This window comes from Mytilus galloprovincialis, chromosome 9 (genome assembly GCF_965363235.1).
Source record: "Mytilus galloprovincialis chromosome 9, xbMytGall1.hap1.1, whole genome shotgun sequence".
Taxonomy (NCBI): Eukaryota; Metazoa; Mollusca; class Bivalvia; order Mytilida; family Mytilidae; genus Mytilus; species Mytilus galloprovincialis.
In genome coordinates, this window is record NC_134846.1 from 53,056,107 (window position 1) to 53,071,576 (window position 15,470).

A 15,470-nucleotide genomic window follows, 5' to 3' on the forward strand; every position below is an offset into this window, starting at 1 on the left:
CACATACAAAACAATACACTTTATGATTTTGAAAAAACAATTCCAGTTGCACTTTCTATATTGGGATCCTGATTTTTTTTTCATTTATACCTAAGTAAATTAAGTTATAAAGGTAAATTAAAATTCAGAGAAAAATGCCTGTGATTGTGATTGCAATACAAATAACTATATAATGAAAAACATTAAAATCCAAGAAATGTTTCCTCTTTCTTTTAAATATTTTATCTTGTTCATTTACAAATAATTCTGTGACAACAAATGTACATTTATTCATTATAGAGAAAGTTTGAAAGTTTATCTATATAAAATTTGTATAATTATTAGTTGTAGGAAAATAAATTGGATTAATGAATTTTCTGTGTTTTTTTGTCTTTTTTTTGTCATCCCATTAATTTTAATTAACACATGCTCATGTATATAAACATATTTGGCATATAGTGCCTTTGATAGCTTTACTATTTAAGGATTAGCATTTTCAAAGTTAAGATAACAATATGTATAGACTATGACTTCATTTTGTACATGAATGCTCAAGTTAAATAACAATTAATTTTTTTCTCATTTAAATCCTTATTTTTTCAATTTTCAAGTCCTACAAACACATGTCAGATATTTTTATTTTAGAAAAAAATCAAGAAGAAAACTCTTTGTTATACTCTTGGTTTCTCAAAGCCTGTTACAATGAGACTGGTAGTCATCCACCTTCTCACAAGTTAACTGTTAATTGATTGAAATTTTTTTTCTCCGAGGGGGGGGGGGGGGGGGGTCATTATTTGTTTTTTTGGTTTTTAAGAATGAGGATGGGGGTTGCCAACAAAAAAAAAATGTGAAAAATTTGAACTGACCCCCTGAGCTGATAAATAATGACCATTCCCTAAAATAAACAGAATGTTTATCGGTAATTTCAATGGAAAAAAAGTTTTAATATTTGACTAAGCAGAAAATATCAATACAAAATAAGTAAACAACTGAATTCATAAATGTTATATATATCGATATAGAAGCACCTCAAACTGAAAATCATAATTAACTCATGTAGGTTTTACTGTGCTGTCAACATCTTAATAAATCTTTTTATGACATGTCTTTCCTAGTAAAGTCCATGATAAGTTGGATGAGTTTTCCGTCTGTGAGGTAATATTATAAAAGCCTGTTTCTATCATCCTCATGTCACGTATATCTTCACGAAAACTATAAAAGGGATAGTTGTGCTCTTTCTTTCATATTTTTTTTATTGTTGGTACTTGTGTGCACCTTTTCTATATTACGTCCCTTGAATATACTCTTATGTAATTTTTGGCGCGAAATGGATGAAATCGCTAACTTTGAAGAAAGTGACTGGCAAAAGCTGAAAGATCAATACAAATCTGCATTGAAGGCAAAATCAGAAAGATTGAATGACAAAAAGAAAAAAGATCTGATTCAACTCGATTTATGGTAAGAGGGGACTTTCAAGGGTACAGACTAATGAGGGGGGATAGGACCTTTATCGGGACTCCTGGATCGGGTGTTTTTAAGCTCGGGATTTCGGGATTGACCCTTTCGGGATCCGGGAATCCTTTTTTTCGGATTTCGGGATGTCGGGATTTGCTTTATTTAAATTCGGGACCTCGGGATTTCGTTTTTTCAAGTCCGGGATTTCGGGATCAAGACCCCTCCTATCCCCCCTCACTAATTTTCAAAGTTTTGTGTGATATGTATTCTGTATTCTGTAATATATGTTAAATATGAAATATTTGTCACTGGATCATTAGTAAATTAAGTTAAAGCTGCAGACCTGCCAACCTTACCATGCTTATGCTCCTCTTATATTAAAGTTTAGTCTCCTCTGTACCTGTGTTTTATTTGTATATGTAGTCTTGTCAAAAGTGTATAATTTGTTATTTGTTTTTTTATCAAGTCGGTATAGAGCTCTACCAGGGACTTTCTATACTAACTGGACTGGTCTCTCTTGATTTTAACTGATTACTAAGCCGCCTGTTTAAAGCTGCCACCGAATAGTTTCGTATAGATCTCTGATAGTGATATACGATGCTAGAATCTGAGAATGAGGACCTGTGGTTGGAACCCCCCTTTTTGCAAGGCTGGATCCGCCCCTGATATCAAACAAAATGGGGGCTACTGAAAATTCAAAGAACAAATCCCTCAAGTTCAAAGATCAATATTTAAAAAATGATCTGAGAAATATTTTAAAAAACAACATCACTAGCATGATTTGTTCAATGTAAAGAACATGAATAATAACATGATATAATCATTTTAGGTTTCAGGAAGAACTACCAAAGAATATACAAGGACGTAAAGAAAAACATATTACACATGATGAATTGTGTAAATTAATGAAATGGAAATTGACGGTAAGTCTCTATATAGATATATGGTATGTCAGAGTGTCAACAAGACAACTCTCTCATCAAAATCACAATTTGCAAAAGTAAACCATTATTGGTCAAAGTACAGTCTTCAACATGGAACCTTGGTTCACACCGAACAGCAAGCTATAAAGGGCCCAAAAAATTACATGAGCAAAACCATTCAAATGGGAAAACCAACAGTCTAATCTATATAACAACAAATAAACAAGAAACACTTAAGAACCACATCAACAAACGACAACTACTGACCATCAGATTCCTGACTAAGGACAGGTGCAAACAAATGCAGTGGGTTTTAATAAATTCCAACATTTGCCTTAATCTGAAACAATAGTGTTGCATCACAACATAAGGCCACAATTAAAAATATTATGGTTTGCCCGAACCCTACCCAATGCAGAGACAGTGGGTAGGTACATGTAGGTAGGCATTTTCTTCTTTTGTTTTCGGTAAGGGGAAATTGAAGTGTCAGATGATTTTAAGTGTTCATGTCTAACTGATTAAAAAAAAACTTTTTCACAATTAGGAGTATAAAGATTTAGAGTAGGCAGCTATTTTCTTGAAAGTTAAGGTTAGGTCAAACAAACTTATCTTTTTTTATAGCCTAAAAAAGGCACACTATAAAATATCAATTTTAATGGTGTAACTCAATCAAAAGACACTTTAACACAAGTGAATATACACTGAGCCACTAAATTTAATCTATGGCAAAATGTAAATGCAAAATGAATAGAATAAGGAGTTATATGTTAAACAATTTCACAAAAACAAAATTGAACAAAATGCCACAAAATTGAATAATTTACACAGGTTAAATAAATATATTTTGTGGTATGGTTCTATGCAATTACTATCAAAGGTTACACATTACAGAAACCATTTGGTTAATGCAATTATCAAGATATGATTTGATGACAAATAGATTAAATTGAAATTCATAATGAATAGCATGAATATTGACATTTAAAATTTTTCTTTTCTAAAAATTACATTGAGATGACTGTAGACTTCGGACAGACAAATTGTAAGAATCTGCCAAATCTAAGTTCTTATACTTATATTTTTTTTTAGATGTTGAAGGTCTTGGTATTAAGTATTCTACAATTATATTTTCTAGAGGAGTAACACTCTCAAGTGCAGGTGTTTTTTAAAACATTGTTTCTTATGTGTATTTCAGAGGGGAAAATTTCGACCACGTCTTGAACAAATGGTGAAGGAAAACTCTGAGGAAGATGTACTGAAAGCAAGCAAGAAAGCCTTTAGTGTATTACCAAATGTTTCTGAAGCTATCAAGGCTTTATCAGTTTTAAGGGCTATTGGTCCAGCAACTGCATCAGGTATGTATTTAAAGTACTGACATGTTTTATAACATATTTTTTAATTATTTACCATTGATAAATTTAGAGATTACTAATGCAAAGTTGGTCTTTAAAGCTGAAATTATCTATTCTTTTTTTAGGTCCTTTTAGATCATAGTGACTATAAGCCTGAGATATTTAAAGGTAAAAATATATGGCTTCTGAAACATGGAGGTTTTAAGGATGACTACTAATGTTTATTGATATTATTTCCCCAAAAAGTGATGCAAGCTGTTTGTTCTTTCAAGGATGAAATGATTATTGTGATTTATATGATCTACTTCATGATATTCATTTCTAAACCAAAATTGTAGATTAAGATCTGAAGACCTTCTAGTAAATGTTTTTTTGTAGTCAATTTACTTATTTTCAGCTGTTTTAGCAGCAGGTGCACCTAAACATGCAGCATTCATGGCAGATGAGAGTATGCTAGCTCTGCCGGGACTTAAACCTCTTGCTTATACACCTGCCTTCTATACCAGATATATGGACCAAGTGAAGGGCATTGTTAAACAGTTAAACAAAGGTATGGTCAAATCAGTACTTAACACATAACAAAAGTGACTATAAAACTATTTCCTACTGTCAGTATTACATGCTATTCATGAGTTATCCCTACCAAAAAATATATTTCTGTGGAATATATTAATATGATACAAACAAAGAACATCATATAACAGAAATAGCTCAGTAGGCAAAAATAAGCATGAAATTTTAGGGAAAAACATGACAAGTAACACCCTAAGGGTCCCTGCGAATAAAATTTTATACATGAATAGGAATTGTGCTCTATGTAAGCCGAATAATACAGGGAGAGGAAAGAAAACAATGAATACATTGCAAAAGAGTTAGGGAGAAGATTCAAAGGTAGCAATCAAAACCATACCTCTATTAACACATACCTCAGCATAGCCAAAATGAAAAAGACAAAGATCAGAAAGACGTGAGATATAATATGTAAAATATATTTACAAACAGGGTTCACAGTTGTACCTAACATATCACCTAGAAAGTTGTTTGAGTTGAAAAAAATAATTATAATTCTTTTAAAGATGTCATTTTCAAGAAGACTAAGGCAAAAGGTACCAGCCAGAGATGTGATGTACAATAAGTTTCATTTCCTAGTGAGAGAAAGCATAAAAATATATATCACATTTAAAAATTTTGTAGTACTTTATATATGTTCATCTGTAAAAACTTTCAGAGGCTTCAGTGAAATGGACTCCACATGATGTAGAGATAGCATTGTGGACCTATTATACTTTAAAGACTTTAGAACCAGACATGCTGAAAACTGCTATTAAAAGAAAAGCGGAAAAAGAAGAAAAAAGTCCAGTCGAACAAAGAAGAAGAAAAAAAGAATCTGATTGATAGATAATGTCCTTGTTTCATTCTTGGATAATGATATCAGTAACAGTCATGCAAATGTATCTGATCAGACCATTAGCTTCTTGTATACCATAATGTGTAATCAAAACTGTTGTTAATGGCAAGGAGCCTTGTATTTAATTATGTTAAGTTAGAAAGAAAAATTAATGCTGCAGGCAGCAGTGAAGAATGACTGTATTAGCATCCAATTAGAACCACACTGATAGAGAGTCAGATTTACTTGTATATTTACTTGTTTGTGTTTGATGACTTATAATTAGTCAGATTTTATAAAAAAAAAAGTAGTCCCTAAGTTAGACCATATAACATATTTAGAATCATTCAATTTCATTAGATCTGCATCAGTTATGAATGAATATGATATTGGAATTTAAAGCTAAAGATTCTTCAAATAAAACTTGCTCAACTAATTTAATGACTTTATGTTGGTTTTGTTTTGCATCTGGTAATGAAGACATTATATATTATAAATTTCTTTTTAAAAGAGTTGAAAATGGCAAAGCGAATGTGTCAATGAGACAGCAACCTAACCAAAGAGCAAAAAACAGCAGAAGGTCAACGATAACATATACTTACTAGTTCAGCAAAAACTCTTAAACATATAAATTAAGATAACATAGGACTCTCAAAAGCTAGAGGTTCCTGACTCGGGACAGAAGCCAAAATACTGCAGTGTTTTAAAACAAGTTTTTTGAAATCTCAACCCTACCATGTACTTCTAGCCAATATGGAATAAACAAACATACTAAAAAAGCACAATAAAACTCTGTTAAAAAGAAGTCTGAGCCCAATGTAAGAATAGGTTACTGAAGAAACTAAGCATAATGACATTGATAGACTACTAGCAGTTACTAATACTCAAACTCTAGACCTCAATTAAGCTAATCAAACAAGTTTTTTTTATCTATGATAGTCAAGCACAATCCCCCTGTTAAAGGTTAAGTGTCATACATGTATATACCATCACGAATTATATGAAAAGAAGATCACCTGTATCATGCCAACTACCGGTTTTAGATCCAATGCAAAGCCCTGATGAGTAAATCAATATTATATTGATTTTTAGGAAATTTCATCTTTAATGACCTAACAACAGTATCCTAACTATATGCCTTGTGAATAAGTCTGTTTAAAGGTAAGGTTAGCTTTTGAGGTGAATCGGGTCATTTTTTGAGCTTTGTATAGAATATAACCATAAAAAATGGAATACCATATACCTCAATGGTTAAGATGTCTGCATATTGATTTATATTTAGGAATGATGTCCTTGTATTGCTGATAAAATGTAAAAGTTTTGACAAGTTTTTAACTCTGATCTTATATTTTAGTTATACAGAGACTTCTTTTGTATAATTCAAATATGTTGTTACATGCACCAGCCAATTAAACAAATTGAGATATATAAACACCAACCCCTAAAGTGCCTGTAATACAGTGGTTCATTGTTATTATTAGCTTGATATAAATTTAGTTCAACAGAATAAATCTCTTAAAGAGCACTAGCGACAAATTGTAAAACATTAGAATCTGATTTTGTTTAGTTCAATCAATAATAAAAGTGAAATAATGCAATAATAATTCGTTTTATCATCCAATTTGCTACAATTTTGTCAAAATAAGCAAAGAAATATCGCTATTGAATTATTCACTTGCAAGTGAATAATTCAACCTCATTAAACCCGTCGAACGTGAATATGATAGCTAGTGTCCCTTGAAGTGTATATATTGAAGTCTAAATTATTCAGAACAAAAATCCTCCAAATATTGGAAAGATTTATTAAAATTTTGGAAGTGTGGTTGTTTCGATTGGTCTCTGCTGATAACACTACAGAAACAAGTCTGCAATAAGTGATATCGATGCACAGTAAGTACCCAATTGGAATTCAAGTAACTGGTCAATATACATAATCAAAATGTTATATAGTAAGATTTAATATGTATGAAATATCAATTAGCTTTTAATAGATCTTCGTTGGATCAAGTAAACAAACTTAAGGTATTTCAACACCTTATAAAGGTTGCATGCTTTATTCTATTAAGATCGAGTTAGATTTCCAATGAAACCGAGTAAAATGTAAGTAGGATATTTTTTATCTTAAGAACCACTAAAACAATGTATTCTTAATATGAAATAAATCCATGATTACCTGATTACCTAACTTTTAGTTGTCTGCAAAACTAGATAATTTGTTATATAAATTCCATTGCATATTTCTTTAGCTTTCAGTTTTTCACTGAAAAAAATGTGTTAGAAGCGCTTTACAGATTCTTTTAAAAATAATGATCTTTGTTACATACTAATAACATATTTAAAAGAATATTGACGTTCACTTTCAATGTTGACCTTCTCTTCCTTTAGATACTTGAAAGCACACAATTCTCTAGCTAAGGGGTTAAATTGAAGTTCACATGCATACGGATTCAATGAGGTCGAATATTCACTTGCATGTGAATAATTCATCACCGATATTTCTCAGCTTAAATAGTTATCAAAGTATCAGGATTATAACGGGCGTTTCGTCTACATAAGACTCATCAGTCACGCGCATATCAAAATATTTATAAAGCCAAACAAGTACAAATTTGAAGAGCATTGAGGATCCAAAATTCCAAAAAGTTGTGCCAAATACGGCTAAGGTAATCTATGCCTGGGATGAGAAATGGTCACTAAACGCGAATTATTATTTTACTATTTCTCTTTCATTAATGATTGATAAAAAATAATCTTTTTAATTCTAAACGGATTTCCAAAGGTAAAATCGGGTATTGATTAGGGGATGTACGGCGGACGGGTGGTCGGATGCCATGCAGTGTCCTTGAAGACTCATTATCCGATTAACCAAAGCTTTTCAAATTTTTTGTTGTTGTTACTGATGACGAAATGGAAATCAAGATCAATATTGTCGATTTTCACTTTAACCATTCAGAAGAAATGGTTCTTTCCGGTCGTGTCCTTGCTTTAACTCGCTTTAAACCGTTCAATCAAACTTTCAAATTTTAATATGTTGTTACTGATGACACAATATCAATCATATTTAACAAAAGGAGATTTCAGCTTTTTTTTTAAATATAAAGAAAAGAGGGACGAAAGATACCAAAGGGACAGTCAAATCTCATAAATCTAAAACAAACTGACAACGCCATGGCTAAAAATGAAAAAGACAAACAAACAACAGCACACACGACACACCATAGAAAACTAAAGAATAAACAACGTTTTCTGGGTATATATGTATTACCTTTCTACACATGTCAGGAATATGACAGTTGTTATCCATTCGTTTGATGTGTTTAAGCTTTTGATTTTGCCATTTGATTGGGGACTTCCGTTTTGAATTATCATCGGAGTTCAGTATTTTTGTAATTTTGCTTTTTACCATCTACCTATACTGTAGGTGTAACAGGTTACTTTTATACACGATTCAAAGTTCATGATCTTGCATGGATATCGGATATCAACTACTAGTATACAGGTTATATTGTATCTGGGAATGTTATAATAGCGTATCAAATATAAAAAGAAATTCAATACTAAGCATATGCATAACACGCAACCACGTCTGCTTAGTATTACGTTTTTTGTTACTTATATCATTATAGGCATACATTTCTGTGTACTTATTTATAAACTACAAAACAAAATGTCTTCACAAAGTAGCAGTTAAATTTTCACACCTGAAAAATTTGATGTACCATATACATCGCCACCTGATCGACTACTGCCGTTGGCGGCAGAACATCCTGAAAGAGAGGCAATGATATGCGTGTCAACAGACGGACAAAGAAAATCGATAACATGTTCGGAACTTTACACCAGATCTGAATTGTTTGCCAAGGGTTAGCAACATTTGAATTTGAGAGAAATAGTGCTATTGCTGTGACCAATACAAACAGTACAGAATGGATTGTTTGCACCTTTGGATCACAAATGGTAGGACTTATACCTTTACATTTGTCATTGGCTAATTTCAATGCTGAAAAAAATTGTCAGTCTCTTAAACGGAATTGGAGGATGCACTGCAATAGTAATGGAGCCATCAAACATAGATGTCTGCAATGAATTAATTGAAAACTCTAACAAAAGGACTAAATCCTTGATTAGCTCACAAATACCAACAGTACGAAACATTTTTTTTTTATGAATTATACCGATGAAAAATTCATGACGGTTCAGGATATCTGCAACATCGGATCAACGTCAGTGTTAACTTTACCTCAAATTTCCGCGGACGACATTTATGGCATCTTTCTTACTTCCGGAAGCACTGGGATGGCGAATTCGTAGCAGTTCCTCATACACATTTGAAAATGATCCATGCAGGATATATCTGGTGAGGAAATCTTGAAATTCAGCCAGGACTGCAACACATTGCACTTTAGTTGGCGAGGTAGTTATCTTCAAATCTTTCTGGCAATGAAGGCTACACGTGTCACCATTTCAGACATAATGGCTATAAAATCTGTGACTGAAATAACAGACTTTACTGTGCGTGCGTTGAAAGAAGAACACTATATATCTGCTTTCTTCATATCACCAATTATATCTTAATTGATTAAAAGAGAAACGCAGAATTTGGACATTTTCCCAATCCGAGTGATAAATACACCAGGTCTTCCAGTGGACGCTCAGTGTGCCAATGTAATAGGAAAAAGTTAAAATATATTTGAAGTGGGATACGGGATTGAGATTGGATTTATCTATTGTTTTTTGGTTGATAAAACTGAAGATTATGACCAGTTTGCATGTGGATACCCGGTCAGTGGCACAGAAATCAAAGTCATAAATGATAATGGTGATATTGTTCCGTTAGGAATTACTGGGAAATATGTATCCGTCAAATAGATCGTTTCCTCGGTTATTTAAATGCTAGGGTGAAAAATGACATTTGCTGCGGACAGACTGGTTGGTACAAATCAGATGATATCGGATTTATAAAGCAGGATTTAAGTCTTGTTGTTACTGGCCGGATATCAGACATCATGATACTTGGAGGCGGTTTTGTGTCACCTTCCGATCTTGAAGGCGTACGGAAAAAAACACCAATGTGTAGCTAATGCATATATCTTACCTGTACGTGACACCCAAATGTTCCAGGAAGCATGTGCCGCGATACTTGTTAGAAAGGACAAAACTGTCAGAGAAGATGAATTGAAGGATTTATTTTAGTAAAACAAAGCCTTGTCCATTTTCTCATACAGCAACAAACCTAGAAACTACGGTTTAGACTTCATTTATTAGTTTATTATGTTTTAAGCTATACTTCATTTCCCTAAAATGTCAAATGGTATTTAGTGTCTATTTAATGAAATTTTCAACAACTTCTATGTTTTCTGCTACAGTGGTGACTTGGATTCAAATTGCCATGGTCTGTAAGTATAACGCTAAATCGGTGGTAGTATGAACTTAATGACGAATATTCAGCCAGCCTCGCACTGAATTCACAAGCCTGTTCCATGACCTAAAAAAAGGAAACTGCTCTATAGGACTGGCAGATATTTCAAATATTAAAGATATGTAAGCCGGCTTTTTGGGAGGAAAATTACCAAAATTATCCGTCTATGTAACACGCGGATACAAATATGATAGTTTTTCTTTGTGGTGTTTTTTGATACTTGTTGTTGGTCTTATTTAGTTTACTATCTGCACCAATATGCTTAAATTTTTTTTTTGTCATAACGTCACATGATAAGATCATTTCCAAACTATACGGATGGATCAATGTGGATACATATAGAATATTGCAACCACCAGTGTGTCGTTTTATATCTTTAATATAGCAACTATTTCTGTTTATTTCTTTAAATTAAAGTACAATTATTAATGCTGCATTTATAAGTAACATACTTGAAATTTTCCATGTCCACTGCATCTCAAGAATACCGCCGTATGATCTGTCCACCTGTTATGGTATGTACCATGTTCAAATGTTGCTATAGCTGTCCCTGCTGCTACATGTCCTGTACCATGCTGACAGTATGCAGCCACCTTTAACACATTGAAATTACTATTGTTACTCAAGTTTATATGCTGATAGAAGTTGAAATTGAAATTAATTATAAGGTTCAAGAATGAATTTAGACATGCGTGCAACATGAAAGTCGTTTTGATGCTATATTACTTAATTTAGGTATATCAAAGTGCAATAAATATCTGATCCGAAATTTAAAGACAATACCATGATTATGACAAGAATGTAAAAAGATATAAAAGCTGCAGAAAACAACAAAAACAATGAAGAGCTACACTAACCACACAGACTGAACACTAGTTTCTTCAATAGAATTTAAATGATAAATCTTTTTCTTTTTCAAAAATCAAATCTGATCGCTAGCATGCTCTCTATATTTACTAGTCCCAAAATATTCTGAGAAAATCAACGACAATATCATTCCAAAAATCTAGAAAGTAAATAATCACTGAAAATATATAATGGATCAATGTTCATAGATACAAGTCAATGCAGACGTTTTCGCATTCATTTATCAGTATTTTTTATTTTGCATAGCGTCTGCTGAGAGATTTAATAGCAAATAAACTCATCATAGATAGATGCCAGGATTAAAATTTTATATTTACACCAGACGCGCGTTTAGTCTTCAAAAGACTCCTCAGTGACGCTCGGATAAAAATTTTTTTTCAAAGGCCAAAATAAAATACGAAGTTGAAGAGCATTGAACATCAAAAGTTTCAAAACGTTTTGCCAAAAACAGTTAAGGTAATCTATTCCTGAGGTAGAAAAGCCTTAGGTTTTGTAAATTCAAAGATTAGTTAACAGTTAATTTATAGTTATGAACATATCAATGCAATACGTTATTTGGCATTGATTCGTCGTCCGTTAACATTAACATGAAGATAGTGTTCTCCATTGAATATGACGTTATTGCATTTGATAGCCAAAATTAGAATCTGGACGAAAGACTCGGTTAGTGGGTGTAAAATCAAATTGTCCTGTTATATTTAATGCCAATCAAAACATTATATTTACGTTATTTCCAGGAGACCACAATCCCGTATACGGGGCTCCACACGCGCATTTTACTAGTGCAACACACTGGCCTCCACAAGACGAAGCAGAACAGTCGTATTTTGAGACTTCATCAAATCTGTGATGCACATCTCCATGCCATGCGGTGTACGTTTTTTTGTGGCAGACAACTGGAACTTTCGCATCAGTTTCTATTGTTAAAAGTACTGCAAAAATAGTATTACGTAGTGTTTAGATATATTGTTTATTAATGAAGAGCTTTTATTCTATTTCATCATATACAAGGCACGACAAAGAAGTAATTATGAGTGCTTGTATCGTTCAAAATAAATAAAATATCGAATAGACAATACCTGACCAATGTAAAGTTACTAGCACATCATCAAGTATATTATGCGTGTCCAATGTAAATGTATAACACACTATATACCGTTCTAGATAAGTACAAACATAGTTTGGCGTGCATTTGTCGCTGATATAGGATACTTTTATGTTTATGGGCCAGCTGAAGTACGACTCCGGGTGCTGGATTTTCTTGCTGTGATGTAGACCCTTTGGTGGCCATTGACTGTTTTAGCTCTTTGGTCGGATTGTTCTCTCTATGACACATTTTATCAATTGTATACCTATCGTGTAAATCATATACTTACCAACGCTACAGAATATGAATGCCCAATGCTGCATATTGTATCTAATTAAACTATTTTAAGAAAGAAAGAAAAAGATTAATATAATTTATGGTATATCATTAATTAAAAGAATAAAATATTTGAATACATGCCTTCGTGGAAAAAATGTCAATATGTTCTTTCAGAAAAAGATGTATAAAAATTATATTTACGTAATACTATTCAGGGGAAGTGTAACAATTTAATGTTCTTATAAATATGAATAATTATGGTCTAAAGACAAGACATGTTTGTGCAGTCAAAGGAATGTTTATTTTGGTGAAATAGGAATAAAAAAATAACGCTCAACTTTAATGAAGGAAAAATATGAAAGATGAATAAATTAAAAAAAAAAAGTTAATCCCGATATTTTCGATTCAGATAACCATAGTTTTACCAAATGCTGTGAATGTAGTTATAGTTAAAATCTAAATATAGCGATCTTTTCTCTAAAGCTTGCTAAAAAAAACCACAAAATATATCATACTATAAACCTTAACAGAAAAGTCTTTATTTTCAACATGATGAAAATCCACTAAATATGTATTAATTTTTCAGAGGTAATGTATATAATTCTTACCTCAATTATGCTCAACGTAGTTTCAGATCAGACTGCAATATTCTAAGATGTATCATTTATGTATTTATAAGATTTTCTTATCTCATACAAGGAAGTTGTACAAAATGATTTTAGAAATGCGTGAATTAATTGGGCTTTTCTTATCTTCTACAAGGAAATGGACAATCAATTCATACCTGACACAATATCTGCTCCAGTTCTAGTTGGAGTGCAAATATACCAAAATGTGATGGAACCCTTTGCTTTGTACGATTTACCAAATGGCATTACCAAAATTTGCACCGATTTTGCATAAGGTGTTTAAAAGACTAAAATTCGTAATTTTATCAATTATCACTATGCACGTTTTTCATCATCGCTAGATATTTTTGAAGTTCCACAAAAAGGTCGCACCATATACCAATAGATGGAGCTTGAACTGAACGAAAAGCAAAATGTACGGAAACGTGGGATGCGATATCTGCAAGCTAACAAATTAATATAGGTCACAGACATTCACTTTATACAAAATGCATAATACGCATTACTCGATTGACTGCATGGTTATATGATTTATTTATGTTTACCGCCACCTTCGGCAGTGTTGTGTACTGTTGTGGCTCTCCGTATTTTGTTGGTGGAGAAAGCTGAAGTGACCGGAGAGAACCATAATAAGCATCGAAACCTCTTTTCAAAATTGGTTATGTAAATAAAAAATTCACCAACTTTTAAAATTTTATATTGTTTATAGAATTAATAATTTTTCCACTTTGAATCTAAATTCCATCATCTTCTACCGAAAGTCAGTTTTTAGCACTAGATTTCAAAAAACCAAAATTCATCATTTTTAAACCCCATCTGTAGTATTTTTGACATAAAATATCCTGAGTTACCCTGTAAGTATTACTTTTCATAACGCATGTACTTATTTTACTATTGAGTTGACGTACGCAGTGAGTTGTTACCTGGACTTTGTATAGAAAAGAACATGTGAATCAATTTTTATATAATTAATGACTTTATATTAATAATTTTACCGAATTGGATAAGCGACTGATTTGAACATTTCTAGTTTTAAATTCTAGGATTTAAAAAGCATATTTCAGGTTAAAATTCTATTTAAAACAACAAAAAATAGAATGACCTAATAATTTGAAAGTACTAGAACCTATTTTTTATTACCCAATTTACACTTTCACATATATAATTGGCTATGTTTTACTTCCTATTCATATCACATTGGTTTTATATAAGTTTATTTCCAGTCTTGATATCTCGGCATAGAATTGTAATATTTGGAGGGATGCATCTAAAGAGCAAGGCGATCCATCGTATATACGTGATGTGCCATCTGCTTATTGATACAATGTTAACTCTCTATCTACTATTCTCATACCCTTTATCTTATGAATATTTCTAAATAAAATACCAAGTATTTCTTCACATAGCAAGACATTGTAAGGTGACTAAGAGAAAAAGGGATCATTTGTCTAGAGCCTCTTTCAACAAGAAAAAAAGTCTGACAGACAACACTTTTGAGTGACTGTTAAAGAAATTAATATTATCTTAAATGTGTTTTTCTCATATCATGATATTATCCTTGATTAATATACTCAACTGGTTCAAATAGAAATGACTTTGAGATAGAGTCAAATGCTTTTCCAAAATAAATCAGGAGTAATATACCAGTAATGTTATTTATCTCTGTGAAACGTGAAATATCATACATAATTCTACAGTTTTTCGTGGGATTAAACTGTCTGGTTATAACTTATAACTAAAACCTGCGAACACGAAAAAGTATGGCTGAAATGGAAAGGGTGTGGTACCAAAAAGAAACGTGTGCGAGAACAATTTCTTACATCGAGAAATGCGTTCGATAAACTTTTGAGGAAGGAAAAAAGAAGTTATCAAACAGCAAGAGTTACTTAATCTTTCGACAGAGAACAACACAAGAGACTTTTGGAAGAAAATTGGTAAATTAGGAATAGCGAATGACAGGCGTTCTTCAATACCAATGGAAGTATTAACATCAGAAGGTAATGTGTGTAAAGATATTAAAACAGTATATGACACATGGAAATGCAAGTATGAACATTTATTCAATGTAACTGATTGTAAGTACGACGAAGACT

At 32.1% G+C, this 15,470-nt stretch overlaps 1 protein-coding gene, 1 long non-coding RNA gene and 1 pseudogene across 2 annotated transcripts; 2 read left to right on the forward strand and 1 right to left on the reverse strand.

Moving 5' to 3' along the window:
* The first annotated feature begins 1,276 nt into the window (after nucleotides 1-1,276).
* LOC143045281 (uncharacterized) lies at nucleotides 1,277-5,532 on the forward strand. Its single transcript, XM_076217665.1, has 5 exons — nucleotides 1,277-1,437; nucleotides 2,264-2,357; nucleotides 3,553-3,712; nucleotides 4,107-4,259; nucleotides 4,938-5,532. The coding sequence occupies exons 1-5, from the start codon at nucleotides 1,307-1,309 to the stop codon at nucleotides 5,102-5,104; spliced, it is 705 nt and encodes a 234-aa protein (XP_076073780.1). The 5' UTR covers nucleotides 1,277-1,306; the 3' UTR covers nucleotides 5,105-5,532.
* A 3,752-nt stretch (nucleotides 5,533-9,284) lies between these two features.
* LOC143046806 (medium-chain acyl-CoA ligase ACSF2, mitochondrial-like) lies at nucleotides 9,285-10,289 on the forward strand (annotated as a pseudogene).
* Nucleotides 10,290-10,337: 48 nt separating this feature from the next.
* On the reverse strand, nucleotides 10,338-13,412 carry LOC143046974 (uncharacterized). The gene is made up of 5 exons (XR_012969334.1): nucleotides 13,357-13,412; nucleotides 12,759-12,808; nucleotides 12,109-12,314; nucleotides 10,968-11,108; nucleotides 10,338-10,581 (listed from the first exon to the last, which is right to left on the reverse strand). It is a non-coding gene; the product is annotated as an uncharacterized LOC143046974 (long non-coding RNA).
* Between the last annotated feature and the right edge of the window lie 2,058 nt (nucleotides 13,413-15,470).

Coding starts and splice junctions, on each gene's coding strand:
- LOC143045281 (XM_076217665.1), top strand. CDS start 1,307: ATGGATGAAATCGCTAACTTTGAAGAAAGTGACTGGCAAAAGCTGAAA. Junction 1,438..2,263: donor CTGATTCAACTCGATTTATG/GTAAGAGGGGAC, acceptor TAATCATTTTAG/GTTTCAGGAAGAACTACCAA. Junction 3,713..4,106: donor TGGTCCAGCAACTGCATCAG/GTATGTATTTAA, acceptor ACTTATTTTCAG/CTGTTTTAGCAGCAGGTGCA.